General features: G+C 35.0%; 2 protein-coding genes and 1 long non-coding RNA gene across 3 annotated transcripts in view; 2 read left to right on the top strand and 1 right to left on the bottom strand.

Annotated features, from left to right (window-relative positions):
- Positions 1–3539, top strand: part of LOC149793913 (uncharacterized) — a 34946-nt gene extending 31407 nt beyond the window's left edge. Inside the window, exon 12 of the mRNA XM_089967858.1 lies at positions 3287–3539. Within this exon, the coding sequence (XP_089823984.1) occupies positions 3287–3513 (227 nt within the window). The 3' untranslated portion in view covers positions 3514–3539. The remainder of the gene's footprint in view (positions 1–3286) is intronic.
- LOC149793911 (uncharacterized) overlaps positions 1–27545 on the bottom strand; it is a 96183-nt gene that overhangs the window by 19158 nt on the left and 49480 nt on the right. The window lies entirely within an intron of this gene.
- The window catches only part of LOC149793912 (uncharacterized), a 41244-nt gene continuing 31739 nt past the window's right edge, over positions 18041–27545 (top strand). The window contains exons 1-4 of the mRNA XM_089967859.1: positions 18041–18067; positions 22510–22577; positions 24368–24450; positions 24800–24871. Coding sequence (XP_089823985.1) covers positions 22523–22577; positions 24368–24450; positions 24800–24871 — 210 coding nt within the window. The 5' untranslated portion in view covers positions 18041–18067; positions 22510–22522. The remainder of the gene's footprint in view (positions 18068–22509; positions 22578–24367; positions 24451–24799; positions 24872–27545) is intronic.

Genomic DNA, 27545 nt, shown 5'->3' with positions numbered 1-27545 from the left:
TTTTATATCGCCGGTCGATACGAAACCTTTAAACACTTTAAAATAACCCTACATATAACCTTTTGTATGGCGCTAAAGAGCCCAATCGGTGTTACATGCACTCGTGTGTAGGAGAATCACTCACATGACGACCTAATAACTAATTCTCATCTATCTACAGTCATTCCTGATTCCTATGAAATAAATCAAGTTATTTAGAACTAATTGTTGAGAATAATAAATATAGACCAGACAGAACGGAAAGTTCTATCCGTTGATTCTGTAGAAGAGCGCTTGATAATAGTAGGCAGAATTAATATTTAATATTTGAGTGTGTCTACTGCACACCAGTGCATATAACACCGATTCAGTAACTTCCTATTTTGGTGATGTATGCTTAGTCGTGAGGGAATGTGGGCTCGTGTGTGCAGGCAAGGCGATGGGTACAGATTACCCGCATACCGGTGTTTGAATCTCTGTAGAGTACTAATTAAAAATTCTCTAACATGTATGATAGTATTATATATATATATATATATATATATATATATATATATATATATATATATATATATATATATATATACCAGTAAAATGTATAATGTTAGAAAATATTGATGCAAATTGTTTTAATGAATGCAAGATATTAAATTTAAACGTATATTTCAAAAGTTTAATTTATTTTTGTAATGAATTAAAGAATATATTGTGTCATTAAACAATAGCGATATATTCAAAGTTATCTTTAACCTTTGAAATTTGCATAAGGTTTAGCAAAAAAAAGCCACTATGATATAAACAGAGGATGGTATACTCCATCCGTGAGAATAATTCTTTATGCGGAGTAAAAGTAAACATTTCGCGAAGAGAAAACTTTTACATCTTCTTCATCAACTCTTCACTAAGTCTGAAACAAGCTGACAGAAAGATTACTGTTAAAAAAACTGGAGTAAATAATGCATACAAGTGCCTAAGGATGTGTAAGAGCACTTCAAGTTTTGAGAGAAAAATACTATATTGGATCAAGTCCTGCTTGGTCAACAGGACACAAATTGTATCTGCAAATGGAATACACTCCAGCCCAGTTTATCTATGTTGTGGTGTTCCACAGGGGTCTGTTCGTGGACATTTTCTCTTCATTCTGTACACTCAGTAGCTCTCAAGTGTCATAGATCATCATCCAGTGTCTCACCAATTTTACGCTGATGACACCCAAATATACAAATCTAGCCACCCAACTGAAGTTGAAGCTACCATCCAAGTTGTAGAGAGGTGCATTTCTGATGTGAAATCATTGATGACATGTAACAAGCTGCAGATGAATGATGATAAAACTGAGGCCATTCTGATCATAATACAAAGACTTTCTCATTCACATCCTTTACCTCAAACAATAAATACCAGCAACACTAACATTAAATTCACACAATCAATACGAAACCTATGTGTTACTCTGGACAGTACTCTCACATTACACCAACATGTCATGAACATATGCAAGACTGCATATCTTGAGCTGAGACGCATCAGATTAATTCGCAGGTATCTTTCAGTTGATGCCACTAAAACACTTGTGTGTTCATTAGTACTTTCAAGACTGGACTATTGTAACTCAACTCTGTCTGGTTCATCTCAATATCTGCGCCAGAAACTTCAAAAAGTTCAAAACACAGCTGCTCGGATCATACTTAGACTACCACGACCAGAGCACACCTTCCTGCTGCTCTGTACCCTACACTGGCTATACATTATATCCAGAATCAAGCACAAAATTTGTTCTCTGTGTTACGTTTCACTGTCGGACTCTAGTCCAACACACCTATCCGACCTCACCCATTTGTACACACCAGCAAGAAACTTGCGCTCCTCCACTGACAATCGTATACTCATTAATCCCACTATGAAAACAAAGTCATATGGACAGAGTTCTTTTACATACCAGGGCCCAGCAATGTGGAATGAATCGCCCACTGAACTTAGACACAAAGACACAGTGATCACATTCAAGTGTGCCCTAACAACTCACTTGTTTCGACTGCAGGAACAAACTTAAAGTCTTAATAATGGTTCCTACCTTAAATATTCTCAGCATGTTTTTTTTTAATGTTTTCTAGTTTCATGGTGTTTGTTTTTGTAATCATATTATTATACGTTTTTTACCTGATAGGTGTTGTCTAATGTTGTAAAGCGCTTAGAACTTCTAAAGATTAGGCGTTATACAAAGTCCTCATTATAATTATTATTATTACTTATACATATCTTAAGAATCAAGCGACCCAATATCACTTAAACATTGAAATGTTCATAGTGTGATGAACAGTTTCATGCGCTACTTTTGTCTGAATATCTATCAACATGGAGAGATCATGATTTAGAAACGTAACGAAATAATAACTTGCGATTTATTGTCTGTTAGGTAACAAATATCGCCCCAGTGAAGACGTCATAATTTTATTATCACGTGCTTTCGAACTGCGTAGTAAGTGCACTTTTTGCACTTTTGTACAAAAGCACGCAGCCTTACATGTTTTTTGTTGTTGTTGTTGTTGTTGATGTGGGATCAACCAGTATTTTCCTAAGAACAAGTGAGTACGTTCATAAGACGTGTTCCAAAGAATCTTAAGAATAAAACTTTCCTGTTAGTGATAAATTAGAGAGGTACTCACTTTTCCTATTTAATAAAAAATAATGTTCATTCCTCTACTTCATCTAGGTCATGCACCAGACTTTGCGTTTGAAATAACTAGCTATTTGGAACGTACATACATTGTGTCAGGGGTACTGGGACTGAGATTTCTTTTTATATTTCTATGACATAGTAATTGATCCATGTATTACTGGGGCCGCGTGGGTTCGAGTATCGGGCTCGATACATGTGGGATGTTGAAAAAGCTTGCCAGTATCATACAGTGGGTCTTACTGGGGCCGCGTGGGTTCGAGTATCGGGCTCGATACATGTGGGATGTTGAAAAAGCTTGCCAGTATCATACAGTGGGTCTTACTGGGGCTTTTCAGGTGTTCTTTCACCATCAGTGATACTGGCCGCAATGTATAGCCTATTTTGCATTAAAGAATGCCATGAAGCCAAAACAATAACATTTATTACAGAACGTTATGTGATTTCAGACACATGTACACCTAGCTTTACATACACAATATACGTTATACTAACGCTACCAGAACAATAGCAGGAAGAAATCGTCATTAAACCTCACCATGCATATCATGAAGTCATCAGAATGTGTTTACGCATGGTAAAATCCTAGCATGCTCAAAATTCGTCTTTATAATAGTTTTCCATTTTCAGACAACGCAAGCGCTGGCTCATGGATTGGTTTAGTTTCTACAAGAACGGGGACTCACAACAGACATGACTGGCAATGGGAGGCGGGAGTGCCATATTCTTACTCGAACTGGGACCACGTCGATCCTGATGCAGATGGCAACTGTGTAATCATATATACAAATGGACACTGGAGGGACAGGGCCTGTACTGAACATCATAGTTTCGTGTGTGAGAAAAATCACTCATAATCTGAAATAAAGTCCTGTACCTCTTATGGCCTCTGACTCTTTTCAGATAAGAGAGATTTAAAAGATAACGTATGATGTTATATATATATATATATATATATATATATATATATATATATATATATATATATATATATATAGAGAGAGAGAGAGAGAGAGAGAGAGAGAGACAGAGACAGACATACAGACAGACATACTGACAGATGGAAAGATTGACAATAGACAGACAGACATTTATCATGTTCATCCGGAAGTGATTCAATATTTAAATGAAACTGACAGTACACGGACCAAAACTAGTGTTGAAAAAGGCAAACACGCACGAAATACACAAACACAAAGACCATTTACTAACATAGATAATACGTCGAATAAATAAATAAATCCGCATGATACTATTCGCGTATCCAAAATTAAATAAAACGTCACAGTGCAAAGAGAGAGAGAGAGAGAGAGAGAGAGAGAGAGAGAGAGAGAGAGATACTAACAGATTGACAGATGGACATATAGACAGACAGACATTTATCATGTTCATCCGGAGGTGATTCAGTATTTAAATGAAACTGACAGTACACGGACCAAAACTAATCTTGAAAAGGCAAACACGCACGAAATACACAAATACAAAGCCCATTTACTATCATAGACACTACGTCAAATAAATAAATAAATCCGCATGATACTATTCACGTATCCAAACATAAACAAAATCTCACAATGCAAAAAGACGGCAAAGTAAAATATATATATTAGCAAGCAATGGTTATGTTGAAGAATAAAGATACAAAAACATTCCAGGCAAATTGGTATTTGTTATACAACACGATTGGGCCAAGACTTGTATTTCAGGCAAACCCGTATGGCTGTATTTATATTTAACTTTTTGTTTTGCCTGAAACTATCGATCTTTCGATTTATTCTCTTTAGGACGCAAATACCAGAAACTTCCACTCCACTGCATCACTTTCTGGTGCACGGTAACGGTGAATTACATTTCGTCTCGTGTATCGACTTTAACTTCCATGTGAAACAGAATCATTTTGATCTGAACTCATTTAAAAAGCTTCTCGATGACATGTAAGCAGAGGATATATTCAACATTCTAAAAACAATGCAGTACACATATAATTAGCTGACTCTATTTCCGGTGTGTACCTTGAGTGTTTCCTGTTGAAGTTATACACAAAAATGGTTTTGACATTGTTACCGTTTCGTTTTTATCTTATATGGAAAAATATTATACAGTGTATATCTCCATAAAGATTAGACACGTTTATGTTTTCTGTTTCTACTGATGTTTTTCAGCATTATATAGCTGTGACTGTACTGATTTGCCGTTAAACCATATTCAAACATACCCTTGGACGTTCAGTATTCCGATGTATACCTTCTCTGCTTTTCTTCTTGTGTGCTATTATACGGATTGTTCATTTATCTTTTGCTAAACTAAAAGTAGTACTTTCGTGTTACTGTCAGCAGATGTACCTATACCCATCCATAAAAGCATGATTCCTACGACACATCAGTTCATATATAGTTATGCCTGGCACATGCATACACACACCGTATCCAATGATACAACGATATGTGGGTGGTTAAATACATGCATATCTACGATGCGCAAGCCTCTTTATGTAATTGCCAAATATTCTTCGTAAGCTCAAGCTTGTTCGTTTTCATGACCATCATATAATGTTAGAGCATGATAACATTAGGCATTACGTTTCTGCAATGTGTTTTACCATCTCGTGTTGTTATGTACATTTAATCTGCATTGGCTTGTTAGTTTTGTATTCATTTTATACTATAGATAATTATATTGTGGGCTTGACTTTGTTTCGAATGCCACTTAAGTTTATTCAGAACTTTAATCATTATGACTTGTGCAACAAATTATATGAATTGTTGGGGTCTTATTCACAATTCCGTATGTTCTTTTTGTATTTTTTCTCTGTTCTATTTTTGTGAATAAATTATTTGTTGACTGTTACAGAACATCTTGCTTCTCACTCTTACCTGTTACCTATTTTAAGATCATATGTTCCTAACAGTGTAAAGGTACAACAACATAAGGAGCCTAATTTCTGCTATTTCATACAATTTTAATTACTTTTTCGTGTATGAGTACGAGAATATTCCAGAACACTTCCAAGTCTTTACAAATTAATATTACCATTAGGGAGTACCAGGAGGTTTGTTGATAACGTCTAAAGGCAATTCTTAAAGCGTAATATATTCTCTGGATGCTGGTCGAGGAATGTGTTGATGTATCAACGGAAGAAGTTTGCTTAGGAAGACAATGAACTGCATTTGAGACACCTTTACTTGGATCCTGAATGCATAAATGTTTGCATAAAAATCATGGAAAAATAGAAAACAGTTAAACAGGTACAATAGAAAAGTAAATATGATAACTAAAATACTGGCTAAGCAAGCAATGTTCCTACACATTACAAAAGCAATAACCATTTCTTTGTTAAAGAAAAACAAAGACAATAATCAATATACATGCAGATGAAAAATATAACGATAGCAAAAGTACCTTTTGATAGTAATAGATGCACATGCATCGGAAAGCATTAACGAAACTCAATACTCTAATGCAGAAAATAGTTAACTGAATGTGAAACCAGACAATATATTGATGTCTTACTTCTTTATGGATACAATCCGGGGTCAAAAGGCCTGACTCGGGCTGAAGCAAGCAAGGAATAAAATACATTTAAAGCATGGATAAAGTTATTCGGTTCTTTGACATCTAGAACATTTGGAAATCATACATTAAGAACTAGTAAATTTCAAAATATAAGACAGTATTTACAAAAGGATACCTTCCTAACTTTAGCATGGAAATATTCAAATTCGAACAAGTAATATTTCCTGTCCCAACAGTTTTCCTTGTGCAATTTCTTTAATATCAAATAAAATTGTTACAAATTTTGAAATAGTCATCGAGGAACGATCATATATAAATGAGATCGGGGAAAAATATTTTCTTTTCGATATGACTGCGGAATCTGATTTACATTTTCAGGGTGGGTATGAAGCAGAAGTATTAGTTCACACCATAATATCTATATTATCCAATCAACGACAAACCCATGTACTAGTCATTAGCCAATCAACAACAAGACCGGTTCTATTTATAGTATCAACGTACGAAACAAGTAAAACTTTATATCACTTCCTTCTACATTATGAAATATATCTCCACCAAAGAAACTGCCAGTGTAACCATATGCTATGTTTGAAGTGAACTCGAGACATATGAGGCGAGGATATTTCATCAATTCAGTAATCTTCCGTTGCATATCAAACCATCCAATGGACAGCAGTGAAACGTGTGACCCAGCTCTCATATGTATAGAAAAGAAACGCGCTTAAAATGTTAAAGAGGAAAACACGGAATGCTTCATAGGGAGAAGAATGTTCAGTATTGCGGCAGGGGATCGTTTTCTGACACTTCAGGGAGTATTTGATATCTTGATATCATTACATAACATATTAGTCGTGATACATTTATACGAGCATTTTGTTGATATTTGTAAATATTTTAATATACCTGCCTCAGAAGTTTTCTCATACAATATGAATATAAGTTTCAGAAAAGATTAACCAGAACAATATGGAACTCCGTGTCAAAGATCCTTGCATTTCAACAGCACGTGTCAAAACGTATATTATTGATATAAGTGTTACTAAAAATAGGTGTGAAATATTATTGGATGAGTGCGAAAATAATTCATGCCTGAAAGAAATATTTTAATTAGCACCCTCTGGTCGCGCGTGTCACTGTAATGAAACATATACTGATAAAAGTGGGACATTAAAATCGACGAGTGCAGACAGAATTCTTATGGCGCTGGTAAGTCCATTATCATGCATTACACATGTAACAGTATTTTTCATCCACATGTCACTTGCTTTCACTGCGATAAGGTAGTTTGAAAACAAGAGTGCGCCAAAGAATTTTGTGAGTATGGGATATGCGGTGTCAGTGAACGCGGTTCTTATTGAAAGTATCTTTTCTGGTTTGAAGTGTTTAATTAACAAAGATGACAACTCCAGCACCCCATGCCGACGTACAGGGCCGGCGCCAGACTATCTGGCGCCCAAGGCAAGGTTAGATTCTGGCGCCTCCCCCCCCCCCCACGCGGCAAACTGAAGATTTCGTATACGCGTAATTCCACAGAAAAACGCGTGGCCTATAAAAACACGCGAACGTAATTACGTCCTGAAAGTTTCTTATACGCGAGATTTTTACTCACTAATTTTGCTTGTTCCGGTCAGCCTGGTGTTTCGGTCAGACTGAATCTACCCGATTATTTGTCCCTGTATGAAATAAACCAGGATAAAATACTACCCTCAATAAAACTGAAATTTATTTATTTTTCAAAACTGTTGTTGATTTGGAGAAATGCGCCCCCTGAAATCAGCGCCCTAGGCGGCTGCCTAGTTTGCCTATATGGTAGCGCCGGCCCTGTCAACGTAGCAGAAATTGTCATGACCACGCCAACGATTTATTCGAGAGAGTTCTGCGACATACAAATGCTAACAAATTGTCAATCAAAACCAGTACATAATGTTGCGTCTTAATGAAATATAATGGGACACAAGTGTGTGTGCAATCCTGAATATATTGATTTAAATTGTGAAACATCATTCAACAATAGCAATCATAGCCCTTGTAGCTCAGGAAAAGCTACCAGACGTTGTCTTTCCTACCGCTGTATATTTCTTCAAGAGTGTAAGGATGCAGATTTATGTCGATCTATAACGAGCACATTAATTTGGGCGAATGAACATGTTAATGAGGCTTATGGGGACAGGTGCTTCTTAGATCGCTATACTGCAATGATTTCTAATGTCTGTGTCGGAAGATGAAGTGAGTCTTAATTAAGCCTTTGTTTACTTAGCCGTTAGACGACTAGAAAAGGGACGGTTAACTTCTATTTTATACCAGAACTGTCAGATTTGAAATTTTACAGAACTGTTGTTTGGAATTCTATAACTCATGCTGACCGCAATTTTGGCGTCTAGTTATAAAAGGCAGTAAATATATTTAAACCTGATTGGTTACGCTAAAAAAGGGGCAGGGTTTCCACACAGATATCCTTAGGGGTTAAATTGCCCTCGTCGAAAAAATCTAATCAGTCTGCGATTATCCTGCAAGAGTGAAAATATAAGGGACTCCGAGATTGAATTTGGAAGAAATTCTCTCGTAAAACATTGGTCAAAGGGACCGGATGTCTGAAAAGTCAACATACACAATTTTGGCGGTAGAAGCGAACAAAGCGTAAAAGCACAAGGTATGTGCTTCAATTTCACGTAGATCGTTGATACCAATATACTTATTTGCTTGAATTTAATTCTTTATATCTGCATGAATTTATTTGTTTAAATCCGAAGACCAATATTCTCGAAATGAGTATAACTGTGAGTTCACCTATCTAAATCCATAAAATGATCTTCTTTATATAAGTTTGACGAATTGTTTGAATTTTTCGTCTTGATTGTTATAGGAATCTAAGCATTTCATTCATTATTTTAGTTGATATGAGTTACGCGATTCCGTTTGAATTCACAGATCTTAGATGATTCCACGTATGGTAAAGACTTGAATGTGTGTATTCGCTGAAAATAACGTAGTTAAATCATCTAATGAATTTCATTCAATCATTTGTATAATTGAGACGAGAATGGAACTGTTATGTATCGTGTAATGTTAATGGGAATCAGTGATGAAATAGCCATTAGAAAGTACATTAATCTCGTGAAACTAGGCTTATTTATGGTCTGCCATGTTTAGCTTGACCAGATAGCCTTATGTCTGTCTGAATTCTGATAGAACGATGTCTGACAAAGAGCTTATAACAAGTATTCTGAGTTATAAAAAAAATAAGCACACTGAAAAATATGAAGGCCGCTTGAAATATGTATTGATGGTGTTATGAATATTTGATTTAATTTATATTTGATTTAATTTAATTGTTTGTTTGTTAGTTTTAATTTTATTTATTCCATCACGTGCTGGGGCCCCGAGTGGCCGAGTGGTCTAAAGCGCTGTCCGTTACGGATCACTGCCATCTCACCTCTATCTGCGTGGGTTCGAGTCTCGGATTCAGCCAATGTGGGTATGTGAGAAAGCTTGCCAGTAGCTTCTCGTGGGTCGGTGGTTCTTTCAGGGGTTTTCCCGTGTTCTTCCTCCACCATTAATACTGGCCGCCATGTATAGCCTATTGTGTGCTGAAAAATGGCGTTAAACCCTACAACAACAACAACAACCATCACGTGCTATTGTAATGTAACTTTTACATTTTCTAGACCTTCATTTTCTAGAAATTCAGTTCAGTTTGAACTGGCTGTTTATCGTACACACTGCTAATATAAACGTTGTATCTAATGCTGACCTAGTTCCTGACATTGATTCAGGACCAGTTTAGAGTTTCTGTAAACAACATTTTATTTTTTTTAAATTATTTCTCACATTAAAAGTCATTGGTTTTAGTCAACAACATACCGGGAGTACGTGAAGTTCGGCATGCTAAAATATTATGTGTTATTCTAGAACACTATCATGTAACCCTCATATGGGAATCTGTCTTTCTTCATACTAAGACTTAATATTAATGTATTGAGAAATAAAATGTATTCTTGCCATAACACTTGAAGAGTCGAAGTGTTTTATGCTGTGACCGGTTTGAGTTGAATTTTTTAATTTTTCTTCAAATTAGTTTGATTCAAAGCGATTATTTGTCCATGGAAATACTTGTGCTCTAAATCAATTCTTGGAAAAGGACAGATATCGCAATTTACAATGAATTCAAATATTGGAATATTTGTTTCTTTGATTCAACAAAGAACTGTTGACACATCAGTACTACACTAACCACAACAGACGTCATCTCCTTCCATTTTGGATTTCATTAGGATTCGAACTTTCATTAAGACTTTTTATTACTAGGACTTCTAATTTTTAAATGTTTGGATTATTCTTGGATTATTGTTGGATTTGATTCATAAAACCGTAAGTTCTTTTTCTCATTTTTACCTTGTTCTTCTAAGGAAATAACTTAATTGTTAAATTTTACAAAGCTTGTCGTCTTCACTTTTTTCTTGTTGCGTTTTGTAAGTGCATAAAGGTAGCGATGACTTGACCTAATTTTTATGCAAGCATCATGTAAGATACAATGTAAGGTACTGTGATAATATATGAAACTGTTGTTCAGTGATTTATTACAATAATGGAAGATTTGTCAGCAGTATAAATAGATGTTTGTTTGTGTGTGTGTGTGTGTGTGTGTGTGTGTGTGTGTTTGTGTGTCAGTATCAAATAGGTATAACTACTCACTACCTTAGAGCGAATAATGCTTGCGGTTAAACGGTTTTCAGGGTCAAATTAAAACATTATTTGAGTTATATTGCCTAGGAAATGGGCGCTACGAACCTTTCAGAAGGACACATCGATACAGTCCATAAGGGACGATCTGAGAGGATATCAAATCTCCCAGCATTGATTACGAGTCCGACGTTCTAGCAACTGAACTATGCTGGCTCACCGTGGACATTAATGAATGTGAATCAACACCATGTGTGCATTGCGCTTCAACTGGTGGCATGGATTCATTCTCATGAACCATTACACCATAGATACACAGGAATCTTATCCAATTAACCACTAAGCCATTGCACGAACAGACAGTACGTTGGTAACGAGGAATTGTTGACTTTTTCATGTCTTAATATTTTCACAGGCGAAAATTAAAATCAGCTTCATAACGCATTATGTGGTCATGGGAGGTGTATAGTGGGTTTCACGGTTATTATCTCCCCTTGAAAACACCAGAGGGCATATCGGTGCAACTCACTTCCGGATAGTTCAGTCAATTAAGATGGCATATGTAGATCAAGAAAATGTGACAGACCGCTCACATTATGCAAGCAGGATCGATATCTCACTGTCTTAAAAAGATATTCTATCAATATTTGATCAATTATTTTTACATCTTTTATTTTTTTTACTAACTTGCGCTGCTCCAAGCTTTCAAATAAATATTATCTGCTCATTTCAGAACTTCATTATCTTTCCATTACTACCTTATGCTCTAGTTTGTATTATTTGATTGTGCGAAAGTGTATCGCTGCGTAAAAAGTTCTTGCTATTTATCTCGCTTGAAGAATAATGAAAATATATTTATTTTGTACAGCTTCAATCACAGCAGTTAATGAAGGTTGAAAGACAATGAGAAAAAACAAATTCTAACTTCTGAAGGTTCTTTCATTATAGATTTAGACTGTTGCTTTTCTATTAATGTTCATTATTTTTTTTGATGAAATAACTTGAGTTTTTTCAAAATGCACAAATGTCAACTTCGCTTGAACAGACAGGCGCACGTACGAGTCTCCTTGATGATTATTTTAAATTTATTTCCTTGGCTTTTCTATTATTGTTCATTATATTTTTTTCATGAAATAACTTAAGTTTTTTTCAAAATGCACAAATATCAACCACGCTTGAACAGACAGGCGCACGTACGAGTCTCCTTGATGATTATTTTAATTTTATTTCCTTGAACGGCTGGAAATTTTAGAGTATACAATTTGGAGAAATATGATGTTAGACACATTATGCATGTATATGACATTTGTGGCTCTCACCTATCTGTCTGTCTGTATGTATGTCTGTCTTCTTTCATCTGGTGCATGGGTATGTATATCCTCGAATGAATATGTGTTCGCATACGTATAGTACATAAACATACTTCTGGTTAAAAACAAGTATAAAATGATGCCAAGTTAGAAAGAGTGACTGATACATAAAGACAACAACTATGAATATTTGTGAGTATCCATTTATTATTGACTTCTAGAGTATGTTCTTACAAGCAGTCTCTTTTTAAATCATACTGTTTGCAATTTTACATCCGGTCACGTGGATCAATATTGATTTAAAAGGCGAACCAAAGTAATATGACGGAATCTGTGAAATAATTGGATCTTAAAAAATTACATATTTGATGCAAGGAAAGTTGAACAGAAATAAACTAATTTTAAGAAGGCTGTTCTAGATGAATTTGCTGGTGGCAATCAGAAATGTTGTCTAAAGACCCCAGCAAATTTGAGAGTTAGGCCTATTACGTGTCAGCATAAGCAAAGAAAAATATATGCTGAAAGTTACTGCATGTACCGTCCGATATTTGATGTTTGAAAAGTCAAAAAGAAAATGAAACAGAAAGAAAAAGAACCGTCATTGGGTATGTTATTTCATCTGAATATTGTACAATATTTACACCCAAATATGAATACATATTCCGTCTGCATTAATTACACTCATTTATCGTTATGACAGTTAATGTAATTATTGCTTTGTTAAGTTCTTCTGAATACATGAAAATACTGTGTTCCATTATTTTTTTTAGAAAACAAACGTTTCTGGCTTAAAATATTCAGCTTTACAAATCAGCTGACGTAACGAATTCATGTTATAAGTTTCTTATCGAACTTGTGTTATAACTTTCTTAACTCGTATTATAAACAAACTATTAACCTTGCGAAAATAACAGAGCAAGAAGGATATATCAACATATGAAAAATGCAAATTGTTGAGATTGTTTTTGTTAAAGTTATATAATCAAAAATGTGCAATAAGTGTTTAAAATCGGAGAACAGAGTAAAATGTTCCTACAAATGTATTTGAAATTATGGAAAATGAATTTATATTATTAGGTATGGACAGTGTATTTAATTTAATTATTTGATATAATTTAAGTATGCAAAGTAAATATTATTTAATTATCTGATATAATGTAAATCTGGACACTGAATCTAATCATCTGATTTAATGTCTATAATTATTCTCCTAGCATGATTAAAAGATGTTTGACATATATAACTGATTCATTGGTGTAACCATAATGATCTGTAGTACAGCTAAGATACCTTCCTTTGTTGACTTTGTGTTTCGCTAACCAAGTGTAGACGGTGAACTATCCGGAACTGGAAATTTTTTGTGGGCATGGGCATTGGAGCTAAGGGAGGTAATTTTAGGCGCTACGATCAGTAACTCCTTTGTAACCGTGAAATCCCTTATACCATTGTCACACACGTTAATGTGACATATGCTGCGCCTACTGATTGCACTACAAGTGCCGACTCATGCGAATACATTTAGTGTGTCATTGGAACATTTTGATGGAGAAACAACACTCATCTGCAACTGTTATCCGGAACACGCATGCACGAGTTTTCATAAAACTATATCGGAAAATAAATAGATGCGATAGGTATAATGCTAGAATAAAATTAAATTGCAATTGCGATGAAAACTGAAATAATAAAGAAGGTATGAAAGTCTAGGTTGTTAATAGTAACACGCATCAAACTGCCACGAGCTTGCATGGGCAGTGCATTAAAAGGGTAGTTTCTGTGAAGATGGTTATTGTGGCCGTAATTGTGACAAGAATGTCAGAATAATATCATCTTATGGAGGCTTACATTGCTTCCATGGACGCCGTAAACCAAAACGTAGAAAAATGTTGAAATTGCTTTCATCCAAGGCTATGAAGGTCCGTCGTGTAACTTGACGTTTGTCCCATATGACACTAATTCTTATTACTATGCAGGAACATAAGTCGATGAAGACGAAAACGAAGCAAGAAAACGCTTGGATTTTGATATCTACGCATATATTTTAATGCTTTCTGTCCACATACTGAACTATTTGTCTCATAACGTGGTTTGCGGGTAATATTTGTGATTACAGTATGGACAAAGTAAACGATGTTTCCGTTACTCGCTGATGTAGAAACATAAGGACAAGAATGTTTGCATCTACCATTTGTTCAGAAATCTACATAAATCAAACTTATTTAAATATTTTCTTATTGCGATGTTGACGCTTCTCATATATCGCAGCTTTAATTCTGAGTGTAGTGAGTATAAATACGGTTCTGTGCAGAGAGAGAGAGAGAGAGAGAGAGCTATCGTATTGCTAAACCATTCGCAACGTAAAAAGCTGTAGGGCACTAATACAACACTTGATATGAACTGCTGTTAGCATTTATGCATACATTTCTCTCTGTCTGTCTGTCTGTCTGTCTCTGTCTCTGTCTCTCTCTCTCTCTCTCTCTCTCTCTCTCTATATATATATATATATAATCTTTATTTCCTATTTTCATATATAGGATACAAACACAGCAACTGCGATACGGAGGTAGAAAACGGTGGGAGAGAATGAAAATGCATTAGCTATATAATATGAGATTAGATGAACATGAAAAAAGTCTCTTAGAATCACAGCTTCCCTTTGAAGATTATCATATGAGATCACTATCTTTATTGCAAAATAAGGCATGCTCATTCGAATCCTTTGAATTGTTAATTATTGTATAACGCATCTTTATTTGCTATACAATAAAAAAAGTTTCATAAATTATGTCCTAAATGGCGTGCAGGAAAACATGAGTGTCATGTTTCTACGATCACTTATTTTTCAAATCTTCATATCTTAGTAATTTGAAAATTAGTCTTGTCACTAAACCAAGAATCACGTATTACATGTACAGAGAATACTGAAGTAGACTATACACAGTTGCTTAGCATTTCGGACTGATGCTGTTGGGAAATTCCTTACCCAGGAGATATTGAATAAGTTCCCTCTTTAATATCTTATGAAGAAATACACAAAGACGAATGTCAAAATTATTTATAATATGTGTCCAAAATATTTCTCTTTATTGCGCAGTGCTTTGCTAGGAAATAAATGCCTGACTTATTGCAGCTGTGAAAGGTGCTTAAAAACGTATATGGTATTAACTGGAACAGTGAACAGAAAGTTTGCAAGGGATGTAATTAACATTATTGTTTGTTGTTTTGGGAGTTTGCCATAACATTTAGTAGGTTTGAAGCATTATGAATATTTTTTAATTTTTGTAGGACATGTCAGTATGGCACAAATTAGTAAAGCGTTCTTTTTACATTTATGATTAGCTTGTTTTATACTTTTATCACTGGAAATATTTCGTCCCTTACAAACCTTTTAATACATTTATAAATATTTTATTTTTACAAAATGTTACATCTAGTAGTAATAGAACATCTCTGTTCTGTAACAGTTGTTCAAGAAAGATAAGCTGAATAAAAATATTGTTTTAGATGTTACTTTTTCTGGATGATGGCATAATTTGCACAAAAAACACCAAACAACGTTTAATGACCTTTTGTCAATTTCCGATACAATAGTCATTATCACCAATACACTTACATTCATTCCTGACCTTGTTGTTTGAATAACTATTAGTAGAAGTATGGTGCAGTTATGTTAAAATATTTTGAGCTATTTTAAATGTTTGTGCCTGATATTCAAACAAACTTCGCAGCCTAAAGGGCTGATGGTATCACAATTGATTTATACAAACTATTATAGGTAAGAGGATTGGCTCTAAATTCATTTTTGCCAGTCACTACAAGATTATTAAATGATATTTCGCCCTTAGCACAAGCCCCGTCTACTTTGGTCAGACGATTCCAATTTGGTCAGACGATTCCAACATAGTGGGTTTCATTTAAAATAGGTATAGTATGATTGCGTATTTTCAAAAACTAATACAAAGCTCTTATCAAAGTTGAAGGTGAAGTTACTCTTCTCTTCAATCACAAGGAAAATAACACCGGTGTATTTCTACGTTAAAAAGCAAGGCGTCTGATTTTTTTTTTACCCCGTAACGTAGATGTTCATCTTGAACACCATCAGTGTCCGGGGCGTTCCTAAGTTTTAGTTGTTTTGTAACGGATACTATTTTTGGTAAGTACATTTTGTACTAAAGACTGGATAATCAGTATAGAACCTGCCCGTTTGTTCGTCATTTACAAATATGTATGTAGACCATGTACGAATAATGAACATATAAGCTCTGGTATGTTATACCTTTAACGAGTGAAACAAGTTTATCATTTATGTACATTCAGTTGGAATTTCTTAGATATGAGCCTTTCAAGCTACATTCGTTTCTAATTTAGTAACAGAAGTGTGGAACCATTTGTAAACAGAAGGTAGCCGACAGTGTGTTTAACACAGGTAATACATTACTTTTCTTCTGAGAGTCGAAACACCAAATTATTTGGCAACTTTTCTTGACTGTTGTAAAACATAAAGGATTAAATAAGCAAAAAGTACCCATGAGGAGTGTTGAGCCACACTATTTAGGTTATTTCGCTCACAAATTGAGCGTATTCATCCACGTTGCGGTTATTCCGGTGATACAGATGTACTTATTGAACCCTAGCATATCTCCCGATGCTGAGTCTTGATCAGAGCACTTAATTTGCCAACGGCCACAGTCATAACACAGTTATCGAATGTGGTGACCTCCCCTGAATAGACAGCTTACACACACCCAGAGAGAGAGAGAGAGAGAGAGAGAGAGAGAGTGTGTGTGTGTGTGTGTGTGTGATTTGGATTTTTAACGTAGCTTTTAACAATTTTTCAGTCATATCGCTACGATGTCTGCAGTGTGGCAGTTTACAGTGATGTCTAGCACTGGGGCATCATGCCGCAGACATGTGGTAGGATGTCTCACCCAGTCACATTATCCTGACACCAGGCCGACCAGTCCTAACACTAACCTCTTAATGCTGAGCGCCAAGCGAAGCAGCTGTTAGTACCATTTTTGTAAGTCTTGGTATGACTCGGCCGGGGATCGAACATACGATCTCCCGCATCCGAGGCGGACGCTCTAACCACTAGGCCACCGGAGCGGTGAGAGAGAGGGAGAGAGAGAGACGCAAATTCTAAGAAATATTCTGGATTCCTACATGTTAGAATCACTAAGGAAAATTTATAACAAGAGATATGTAAGTTAAAAGTTGTGTAACAATTATAAATGAGCGTATTATTGTTTCTATCACATAGAGAATCATCATGTTTTGACCTAATTCTCGTTTGTAGTCAAAGCTCAGAAAGACAGCGTGACGAAAAATCAACGCCATCTGCATAACTTTCTAAAGGAATTATTATCTGACAAAAATATGCATGGAGGTTCTAAAGGAGTGATATGAACAGACTGGTGTAGCGGGATTAATGGATAAGATCAATAATAATAATAATAATAATAAATGTAATTACTTGGTTATATATTATTGCAAAAATTGTATACGTGTGAAAACCGATGACTGGCTGTTATTTTGATAAGACAGCAACGGGAAGTTTATATTATGCTAAATAAGCCGAACTCCCCGTGAGTTTTCAATTATAGTATTCTGTATGGTTCTTCATGTGTGCGTACTATGTCGTGTTAATGCTGAAGGTCCGGTCCAGCTTTTATGGTTGCCGACTTTCACGTTGATCTTGCTACGAATTAGTTCAACGCATGTCAGTGATGCTCTGTTTGTTTTGCTTTCTGCGCTGGCAATATAAGGGGACGCATGTTTGATTTTGGCTATAAATAGATTTTTGAAAGTAGGATACAAATAGATAAAGACAGAGAGACGTTCGTATGTAGGTTACGAAAGATATGTACATAACCCTTGTCTTGTTCTTCATTGAACCAGTATACAGGTATGGCACGATTCCTTTATTCTGTAGTATTGTCATCTTACTGTAAACATATTTAAAGGTAAGTAAATATCACAAAATAATACAGGTACAAAAATAATACATTATGCTTGGATTATTCCCTATAAGTCAAGCCCATAAGCAAACGTTCGATCACTTCAAATATCTTTAAAATAATATACATTGGTAGCGTCTTATCAATCTCGTGATCTGTTGAAAGAAAATTTAGGTTACAATGACGGTATTTTTTCTATATTCCCTTTGCCAGTTTAATACATTTAATACTATTACTGTGGAAGTCTAAGTCATAGCCTGTTCCTCTGAGCTACGGGGGTAAGGGACCTCTTCATGCCCCTGCAGTTCTTGATATCAAACAAAAATTCGACCTTGGTCCTAATTTTGGTACTACTATTGATACGAAGTCACACGTCCATCTTGCAAACAGAATACCTTCTAAAGCTGGTTTAGTGTATGTCTTTATGATCTGGAGCAACTACATTATGAGTTTCCGCATATCTATGATGAGCTACAGAAAGTAAAACATCCTTTGATTAATGAGAATCGATATTTGCTTACCAAGGTATGGACGAATCTGGCATTAGAGTGGTACATTGATCAAGGTGTATAATCAAATATAGCATCTGAGAATAAATCACAAAAGTAAGCATTAAATGTTTATTGTAGAACGACAAAACTGAGACATTTTCTCTCAGAGAGATGCAAAGCGTTCACCAAATTAATTGTTCCTGCAAATTTTGCACAAAAAGAGTGAGAAAATTTGACTGCCTGGTAATGCGTAAGCTATATGCATTCGTTTGCATCAGATATAATTATCGGCTATTTTAACACGTAAAAATGGACATAACAACTCACTTAATTGGCATGAATATTTCCTATGAGTAGCTGATGCCAAATAACAAGGACTGCAAACCACTTTGTTCCCACAAGATTTGAAGGTATTACTTAATTATAATTTGTCCTAAAGGACACATTCAAGTAGTGGGGATATCACCAGACACTGCCAAATTATGGGTTGTCCTGATATCTCTACCAATAAAGTCTCTAAACACCAATGTTATAAAACAAGTGCTCATTTTTTTCGATTCTGACCGTTAAAATAGATTAATAGATGCTGATAAAACAAGAAATATGAATATGAGAAAAAAGGTCAAATGTGAAATAAAACCAATGCCGTTTTCTCTAATCCGTTCCGATTCATCCTTTTGGAAAATTTCGGGAAAAATGCTGACATTAAATTTTCAGATTGAGAGATAGAGTGCTTGTATACCGAATTCCACTTACCAGTTAAAGATTGAGAACGGGCACTTTATCGATTTCCATACGCACAGGCTCAAATGATATCGAACATTATAAAAACAATTAATCAATTATTTGCGAGGGTTGACACAAAGTTTTATCGTTTGATTTGGATGATTCAAAAACAAATTTTATTCGGAATTTGTAGTTGAAAACTTGAAGTCGAAATATATCTATCCTAATTGATAGCAAGCTTTACGTATGCTATAACTTTAACAAGATACATCTGAGCAACTGTATCAACCGCTAAGAGCTGTAATTGAAGAGTATTGTTCGTAGAAAGTCAAGTCATTTAGTCTGGATGGCTAACTTACATGTATCAAGTGTGTTTACTTGCTACGTATGGGAGAATTCAGTGTCACTAATCTCTACAATCTGCTCTTGGAGAATCTTGCAACGACATGTCAATGCATGTTAAATTCAATTCAGAAATCGTACATGCTGTTCAATTTACTCCCTAACAATTACATTAGCAGAATTAAGGATCGCATATAAGCTAAGGCAACTTTTATTTGCAGGAGTTGAGTGAGTGTGAGTCGATGAGAAAGTACAGCATTATCGGACATAAGAAGGCAAAATAAACCTGGCAATTAAAGACCTGATTTATAGTATGCCATTTCCAAGCTGGATCAACACATGTCTGTAGTTTTGGAGTTACAATATCTGGGAGTCTGCAGAAATTTTGAAAGGGCTGGATTGTCAACTTACACTAGACTTAACATGCTAATTTTTAGGTATTAGTTTGGAATAAATTGTTCATGAACGATCCAATTAATTTGTTACCGAAGGCACTACTCGGAGAAAATGGAGGTGCGGATTTTCATATGTAGATCGTCATATGAATAAACCGAGTGGGGAAATTTATCAATGAAAACGACGAAATCCGGTTATCAAAACCGCAAACTTATTTACTAATTGCTCGGTTATGCACGAGATTTTGTGATAGCATATCATCTGTAAAAGTATAAATGAGACATTATCCGCATGCGAATGCAACATGTACGGTGTGTTTCTAACAAAATGGACTACACGTTGCCTATTCAACATAAAATGAAACATGTTAGTCATATTGTTGTTGTTGTTGTGGGCTTAACGCCATTTTTAAGCACATGATAGGCTATACATGGCGGCCAGTATAAATGGTGGAGGAAGAACCCGCAAGAAACCCGGGAAGTAGCAGTGAATAGCTGTATAGGAGTACATGATAACTTGGTTCGTATGTGAAATATATCTTCGACACGAATTCTAATATGGGATAAAACACTGAGAAACCTCGAACCATTCCAACCATTTTCAATATTCAACATTCATAATTTATACCAACTTTGCTAATTAAAATAAAAGTATTTGATTGCAACTCGAGTATATACACTAATAAACTAAGTAATAGAAAGAAGCAAAACCAATACGTTTTCTAAAAGTTAATAAATAGTTTAGTAATCCAAGTTAAAACATTAAAATTTAAGAAGTACTTACATTATTATGAACTAACTCTAATATAGTCCTAAAAAGTTACATACATGTCATAAAGAATCGAATAGTCCGCATGAACTACAGACCTTCGAATATGATAATGTGTCAACAGTCCTTATGTGTCACAATGGCATCGTTCAAAACTTCTTCGAATAAATTCAAAAATTAACAATAATCCTAGAATAATAATTTAATACAATTAGTACTTTGCAAAATCAGTGAATAATTCAACAACTAGTTCCTCTCAAATTATATTTAAAAGTAATATTAAACACGTTTGCAGACTGATGTTAAAACAAGAAGGTAGGAAATAAGAGTGACATAATTGTCCAGCTCGAATCCCTTACATGCATCCATATAGCCATAAAACAACCGCTCCGGTGATCTAGTGGTTAAAGCGTCCGCCTCAGATGCTGGAGGTAGCGGGTTCGAACCCCCGCCAAGTTATGCCAAAAATTTATTAAAAATGGTACTAACAGCTGCCTCGCCAGGCGCTCAACATTATGAGGATAGTGTTAGGACTGGTCGGCCTGATATCTGGATAATGTCATCGGTTGGACATCATGCTACATGTCTGCGGCATGCTAGATATCACTATAAACTGCTTACTGCAGACATCGTAGCAATATGACTAAGAAATTGCTAAAGCTACGTTAAAATCCAAATCCCGCACACGCATGCAGCCCTAAAACGCAATTTTTCATACTTGCCACGTAACATTTCACAATACTCTATGTTTTAAAAGAACCCACCTCATTGAACCAACCAATGGGAAGTTTATTCTTAGAAGATCCCACCTCATTTCATTAGCCAATGGGATGTAACTCCAAACTTGTAAACAACTTCAATTTAACTTGCATACGCTTAGATTTAACTTTCAAACACTTAAATTTAACTTTCAAACACTTATTTATGGCTGAATATATTTCAAATAGAATCTGCACCCATGGGCAAAAATAATTAGCTACCAATACAATTCACATTCGTGAACAAATATTATATAAATTATAGATATAAGGTCATGTACCAAGGTTACACAACACACACACACACACACACACACACACACACACACGTGTGTGTGTGTGTGTGTGTGTGTGTGTGTAGTAGTAGTAGTAGTAGTAGTACAAATATTACTATCATACAGGTTAGATAATTTTTAAATTCTTACTCTGTGGAGATTAGAAACTAAGTCCGCGTTTAAACAACACCCTTCGCCTTGCCTGCACACACTAATCCATATTACATTATGACTAAATGCATATCACCAAAATGATGCAATAAAGTCGGTGCTATATGCACTCATGCGTAGCAGACACACTAGCATGGCGATCTAGTAATTAAATTTCATCTTTCAAAAAATTAATTCAGGATTCATGTGAAAGAAATCAAGAATTAATTATCAACACACCCGCAATATACACACCCGCAATGAGAGTTATTGTTGTTGTTGTTGTGGGGTTTAACGCCATTTTTCAGCACGATAGGCTATACATGGCGGCCAGTATTAATGGTGGAGGAAGAACCCCGCGATGACAGCGAGTGTGTCTGCTATGCAATAGTGCAAATACCGCCGACTTTGTAGCGTCATTAAGCGATGCATGATATTCAGGCAGACCATGTAACTCTTATAATTAGATTATTATCTTCCGTAGGATTCAGCAAGAGATGCACTTACTGACCCCGTTCGTGGTCCTTGTGATTCTGACCCACAGGAATGCAGGTATATCATCATCATCATCATCATCATCATCATCATCATCATCATCATTACTATGATTATTATTATTATTATTATTATTATTATTGTAACAAGCCAGAGGGATTTCTGACCGAGCCATGTCAACTCTGGCGCGAATCCCACTAAAAGTCATATGTTTCCTCTGATTCCAAAGACTTCCATACAACTACTGTTGTAAACTGGAGAAACCAAAGCGACAAAACTATAAATAAATTTACTGTAATAAATACATGACCACAGATCTCACAACTTCCCAATTGCTTGTCAACCTCACAACTGCATGGTTTCTCGTCATTAAGTTTCCGTAACGTACCGCCAGTATTCCAGTCCGTAAAAATGTAAAACCATCTAATAAAGGGTACTATTTCTAGTACGCCACCAGAGGCCTGTCAAATCATGATTTTAAACCACATTTCGCTAGTAGCTATACACTATATTTACCACCTTAGCAACAATAAACATCACATGCCGACGACGATGGAAAAGTCCTCTCTACTTTATTCCATTGCATAATTTACCAGTCTCCAATCATAAATACCGCACCTGGAGTCACACAATCAATTTAAACAATTAGATTTTAATAGGGACTACTAGCGAAAAGACACTCACGCGGCTCTGATCTAAATTCACTAGACGTAAATTATAACATTATGAAGTGTCATTAACACTTCACTCGGAGACGTTCGCTCCTAGCAATTAGTTCATTGTTCGGTCTGTGGACTATCTCTCCAGCACCGACCTACCATAATCAAACAAGTAAACAGAAAAATCTAAGAAATCCTGAAAATGGAGTACTATAAACAAATGCGCATACTCCAAATGTGTTACATTTTTAATCTTATTTTCGTTGTTGTTTTATGGTGTGATTGTTGTTGACGTGTTTATTTCTACTGATACTGATAATGCATAAACCTATATTTGTTTTAAAGTTTAAATTAATTATTTCTCAAAGCGTTTTATAGGGAGTGCGTGTGACATTTTAGAAATGAAATTAATATTAATTGAATGCATGGTTACATTTCATTCATTAGATACATTTTAACTTGATTGTTGGTAGGTTTTTATCCTTGTGCTAATAACTGTAAATATGTTACGAGATTATCATCCGTCCCAGGGCTTATTACAAACGTCTTAACATAATTACTGCATAATTTGAACTGTTCACAGCGAGAGAATTTCGTGGTTGGGAAGTAAACATACTACATCGTGAGGTTACCATTTATTATGGAACTAAGAAAACAAAAACAATACTATTTTCTTAACAGATTTAACTTCATGAATGTTCTTTACCCACGAAATAAACAAACTTACATCATCGACAAATATGTCTGAATAAAAATATTTAAAATATGCCATTAATACATTAATCCTGAGTATTTATGTGCTGAGGTCTAGCAAGATGAATGTTTTACTAGATTTAAATAGGCATGTACAAAAATAAACGAAAGTTTGTATAGAAAACATATTCAGATTTGTTTCCTTCTAGCACATATGCCATCTAAAGACTCCTGGCTGTCATATCTATGATTAGATACAATCAACCGTCGATTATATGGACACCATTTCTCCATTTTCTTCAATAACACGGATAAGCAGAACCTCGCAAGCATGCTTAAATTATTCTTAATAAATTTGTCTGTTCTTCGGACAACCAATTATTCTGACGCAGTCAGTGTCTCCTATTGAATCCAGATATTAAACACTTTACTGTTCTGTACGTAACAAATAGTAACATTTACGATTCTTGCTCGTAGAATATACCTTTATTTCAGAGGCCGGTCTACATTGTCTCTCATGTAATGAAGTACCCAGTCCTCAGTCCTGTACACACGTCACGCTGTGCGGTGATCACGAGGTGCGTTATGCTTGTCATGAATTTTTAAAGCTGCTATAAAACCTCGATCGACGAATCATCAAACATTACTCACCTCTAGAGATGAGAAGTTAAAGTAAATAATGTTATATATATTTATAGGTATTTCACTGTTGGATCCAACTGTGTTTTAGGCAACAAGATTCAACATTATTATTGTCGCCAGTACATTTAAATTGAATAAATTCAGGCAAAAAATTTTTTCTAAAATATTCATTCACTCAATCGAACGCACGTACAATAAATAATATGTTTGGTTGTCAATATAATCTATTCATTCATTCATGTTTATATCAAGATATAATATTTCCATCTTTTTAATTTTTTGCAGTCATGTTTCACTGAGAGCATTGTCAGCACTAGTGGTACAGTCCTTTACAACGTCGGCTGTATGTCCAAATCGGTTGGTAAATTCATCATTTATAGCTAATTGTTTTCCTTTTCTAGATTTGACAATCCCTTATCTACAGACTAAACTGTTTTATCTTCATATGAACAGTGTCACAACGTATCTGTGCTGAAAACTTGAATAACACACACATGCATGCATGCATGCATCTATCTATCCATCCATCCATCCATATATATTGGTATATCAAACTGTGATTTGCCCATGGCGAAATAATACGAATATATAAATATTATTTCAACCACAGGCTTACAGATCAATGATGGGTTTCTACTCATTCATTAATCATAAATGACATATGAAAATAACGACAAAAAGTATTAATAGTCCCTGTTTTCAAATGATATTAAAATGGTACACAATTTCATCAGAATCCTTTTTTTCTTCCATTCCCCTCTCGTGCGTAAACGACAAGATAAGCACAAATCTGGAGTGAGAGAGAAAAACATATTGCGCTGGACGAAAACGTTAAAACTGAACTTGTACCAAGTAACTTACAGTAATTTGGTTTGTCGTAACGGTATGTTTACGCTTTCTTGGGGTCTATCTACAGTGTTCATAATATCAATGATACTTAGTTGCAATAGTCAGTAACACTATGCCTATATAGTAAATGTGTCGGTTACGAGACACACATTCTGTATATGTATTGTGTTTTAATCCTTTGTCGTTGGTTCTTAAACCTATTCTAATGTTCTAAAAATCGATTATTAATTATTAAATATAAAATATCAAAATGCTCTCATCCCCCTTCTCTCTTTATGCGTTATCGTAGCTAAATACGGGCGAAAATCCATGAAAACACGAGCGTGTATAAACGGGCGGAAAACTGTGTCATACGACGATATCTTTGGACCAATGAAAGATGGTAATGTTAATTAAGCCATTCAAAGGAGAGAGAGAGAGAGAGAGAGAGAGAGAGAGAGAGAGAGAATTGTATTGTCTTTAGAACTGTTAATTAAAGCAGATTTATTGACATAGATGAACTGTCAATATATTAAAATATTTTAATAACCTCTTGTTGGTTCGTCTATTCCACGTGTCTTATATTGATTTAATAAATGTGAATAAAAATTGAAACTGAAAAAGAAAACAAACAACTTATCAATTCGCATATGTGATTTTGAACAAGAAGAAAAATCGTAGAACTACATTTTGTAGCGGACACACTTGCACGCATGCGAGGAGTTCATTCACTCGGTCAATACACAGTTGCCAGGAGCATATCGTAGCTCCTTTCAAGCTGCAAATATGTGTATGTTTATGTGATATAAGTGAATTGTATGTATAGTATGTACGCTGTATCAATGATAAACCACTCATTTTATAACACTCGGGCAAGCCTAGTTTCCTTTTAATGAAAAAAAATATACATCTCATGGTATATCAATGATACAGCGTACACACACACACACACACACACACACACACACACACACACACATATATATATATATATATATATATATATATATATATATATATATATTTGATTAAAATGATCTAGTGGTTTCAGTTTTCCTATCATTATCAGTAGGTAAAGTAATGTGTATGCATATAAAAGACTTGCTTAACATACTATCATCAACGTATGACATATTAATAATGCGATGATAGGATTAGTTATCAGGGACATCTTCTTTTAAACACCCTAAGAAGGAAATCCTATAAAGTATGTAATTATTGGAAGATAAACGAAATGAACTAAATGGTTCAACGTATCGATCCACAATAAGTAATGTCATTGTTTTAAAGGAGCTTTGTACTAAAGTAAGGATATAACAAGATCTATGAACTTGATGTCCTTATAAAATACAAAATTTCTGGAGGATAATTTACGTTTAAAACATTATAGCTGATATTGGCAATCGAAGTTAAAATTGCAGATTTAGTAAGACGTACTGGACAATTTTTAGTTCATAAATTGCAAGCATGGCAATAATCAAACAGAAACGGTTACTACCGAAGAATGTAATTACGAGTAGCTACATCCCAGAAGAAGACACGAGAAAATCCGGATAAATATGGAATTGGATAGTTGCAAGTAAGTATGCATAGACATAAACTATATTGTGGAAAATATAGTGATAGCTTTCCTTTAGAAAAAAAGTAAAATAATTTTAAATATCACAGACTTAATTAGTGACGCGAAACCATGCCCTCAAGGTAAAGGTAAAAACTAAAAATACTCTTTCAGTCAGCAGTCCGTTTCCTTATTTAAACTTTCACATTTTAACCCATCAATATGACTCCTTTCAGGCTTTGACCATCTCAGCCTTAATTGTCTTTGCTATTACTTTTCACCAAACTTTTTTGGACGAGCTTAAAGCGGTATGGGGTTCAGAACGCATACAATAGAAGGCCAGGGAGAAAAGCAGTTTTCTAAGTATTTTCATTTACAAAGAGCTTCCCATAAATTCAATATGATACATACACTGGTACCAAAAACATTTCATGTGAAATAAACAAAGAATATGTCAGAATTTCAACTACTGGCAGCATGATAGAAAGTGAAATATGGCCGATCAAATATAATCATTACTTTTTATGAACTGTTTTGTCTGTGCTTTGGGTTCTAATCGACATCTATCAGGTAACTGTGAACTATCATAATGGCAACAGAAGTGACCATATCTTCGGTGTAATAAACATCAGATTTAAAATCTAT

The sequence above is a fragment of the Sinohyriopsis cumingii genome, chromosome 8 (assembly GCF_028554795.1).
Source record: "Sinohyriopsis cumingii isolate HCF-2022 chromosome 8, ASM2855479v2, whole genome shotgun sequence".
NCBI classification, from domain to species: Eukaryota; Metazoa; Mollusca; class Bivalvia; order Unionida; family Unionidae; genus Sinohyriopsis; species Sinohyriopsis cumingii.
This window is presented reverse-complemented; position numbering and strand designations above follow the sequence as displayed.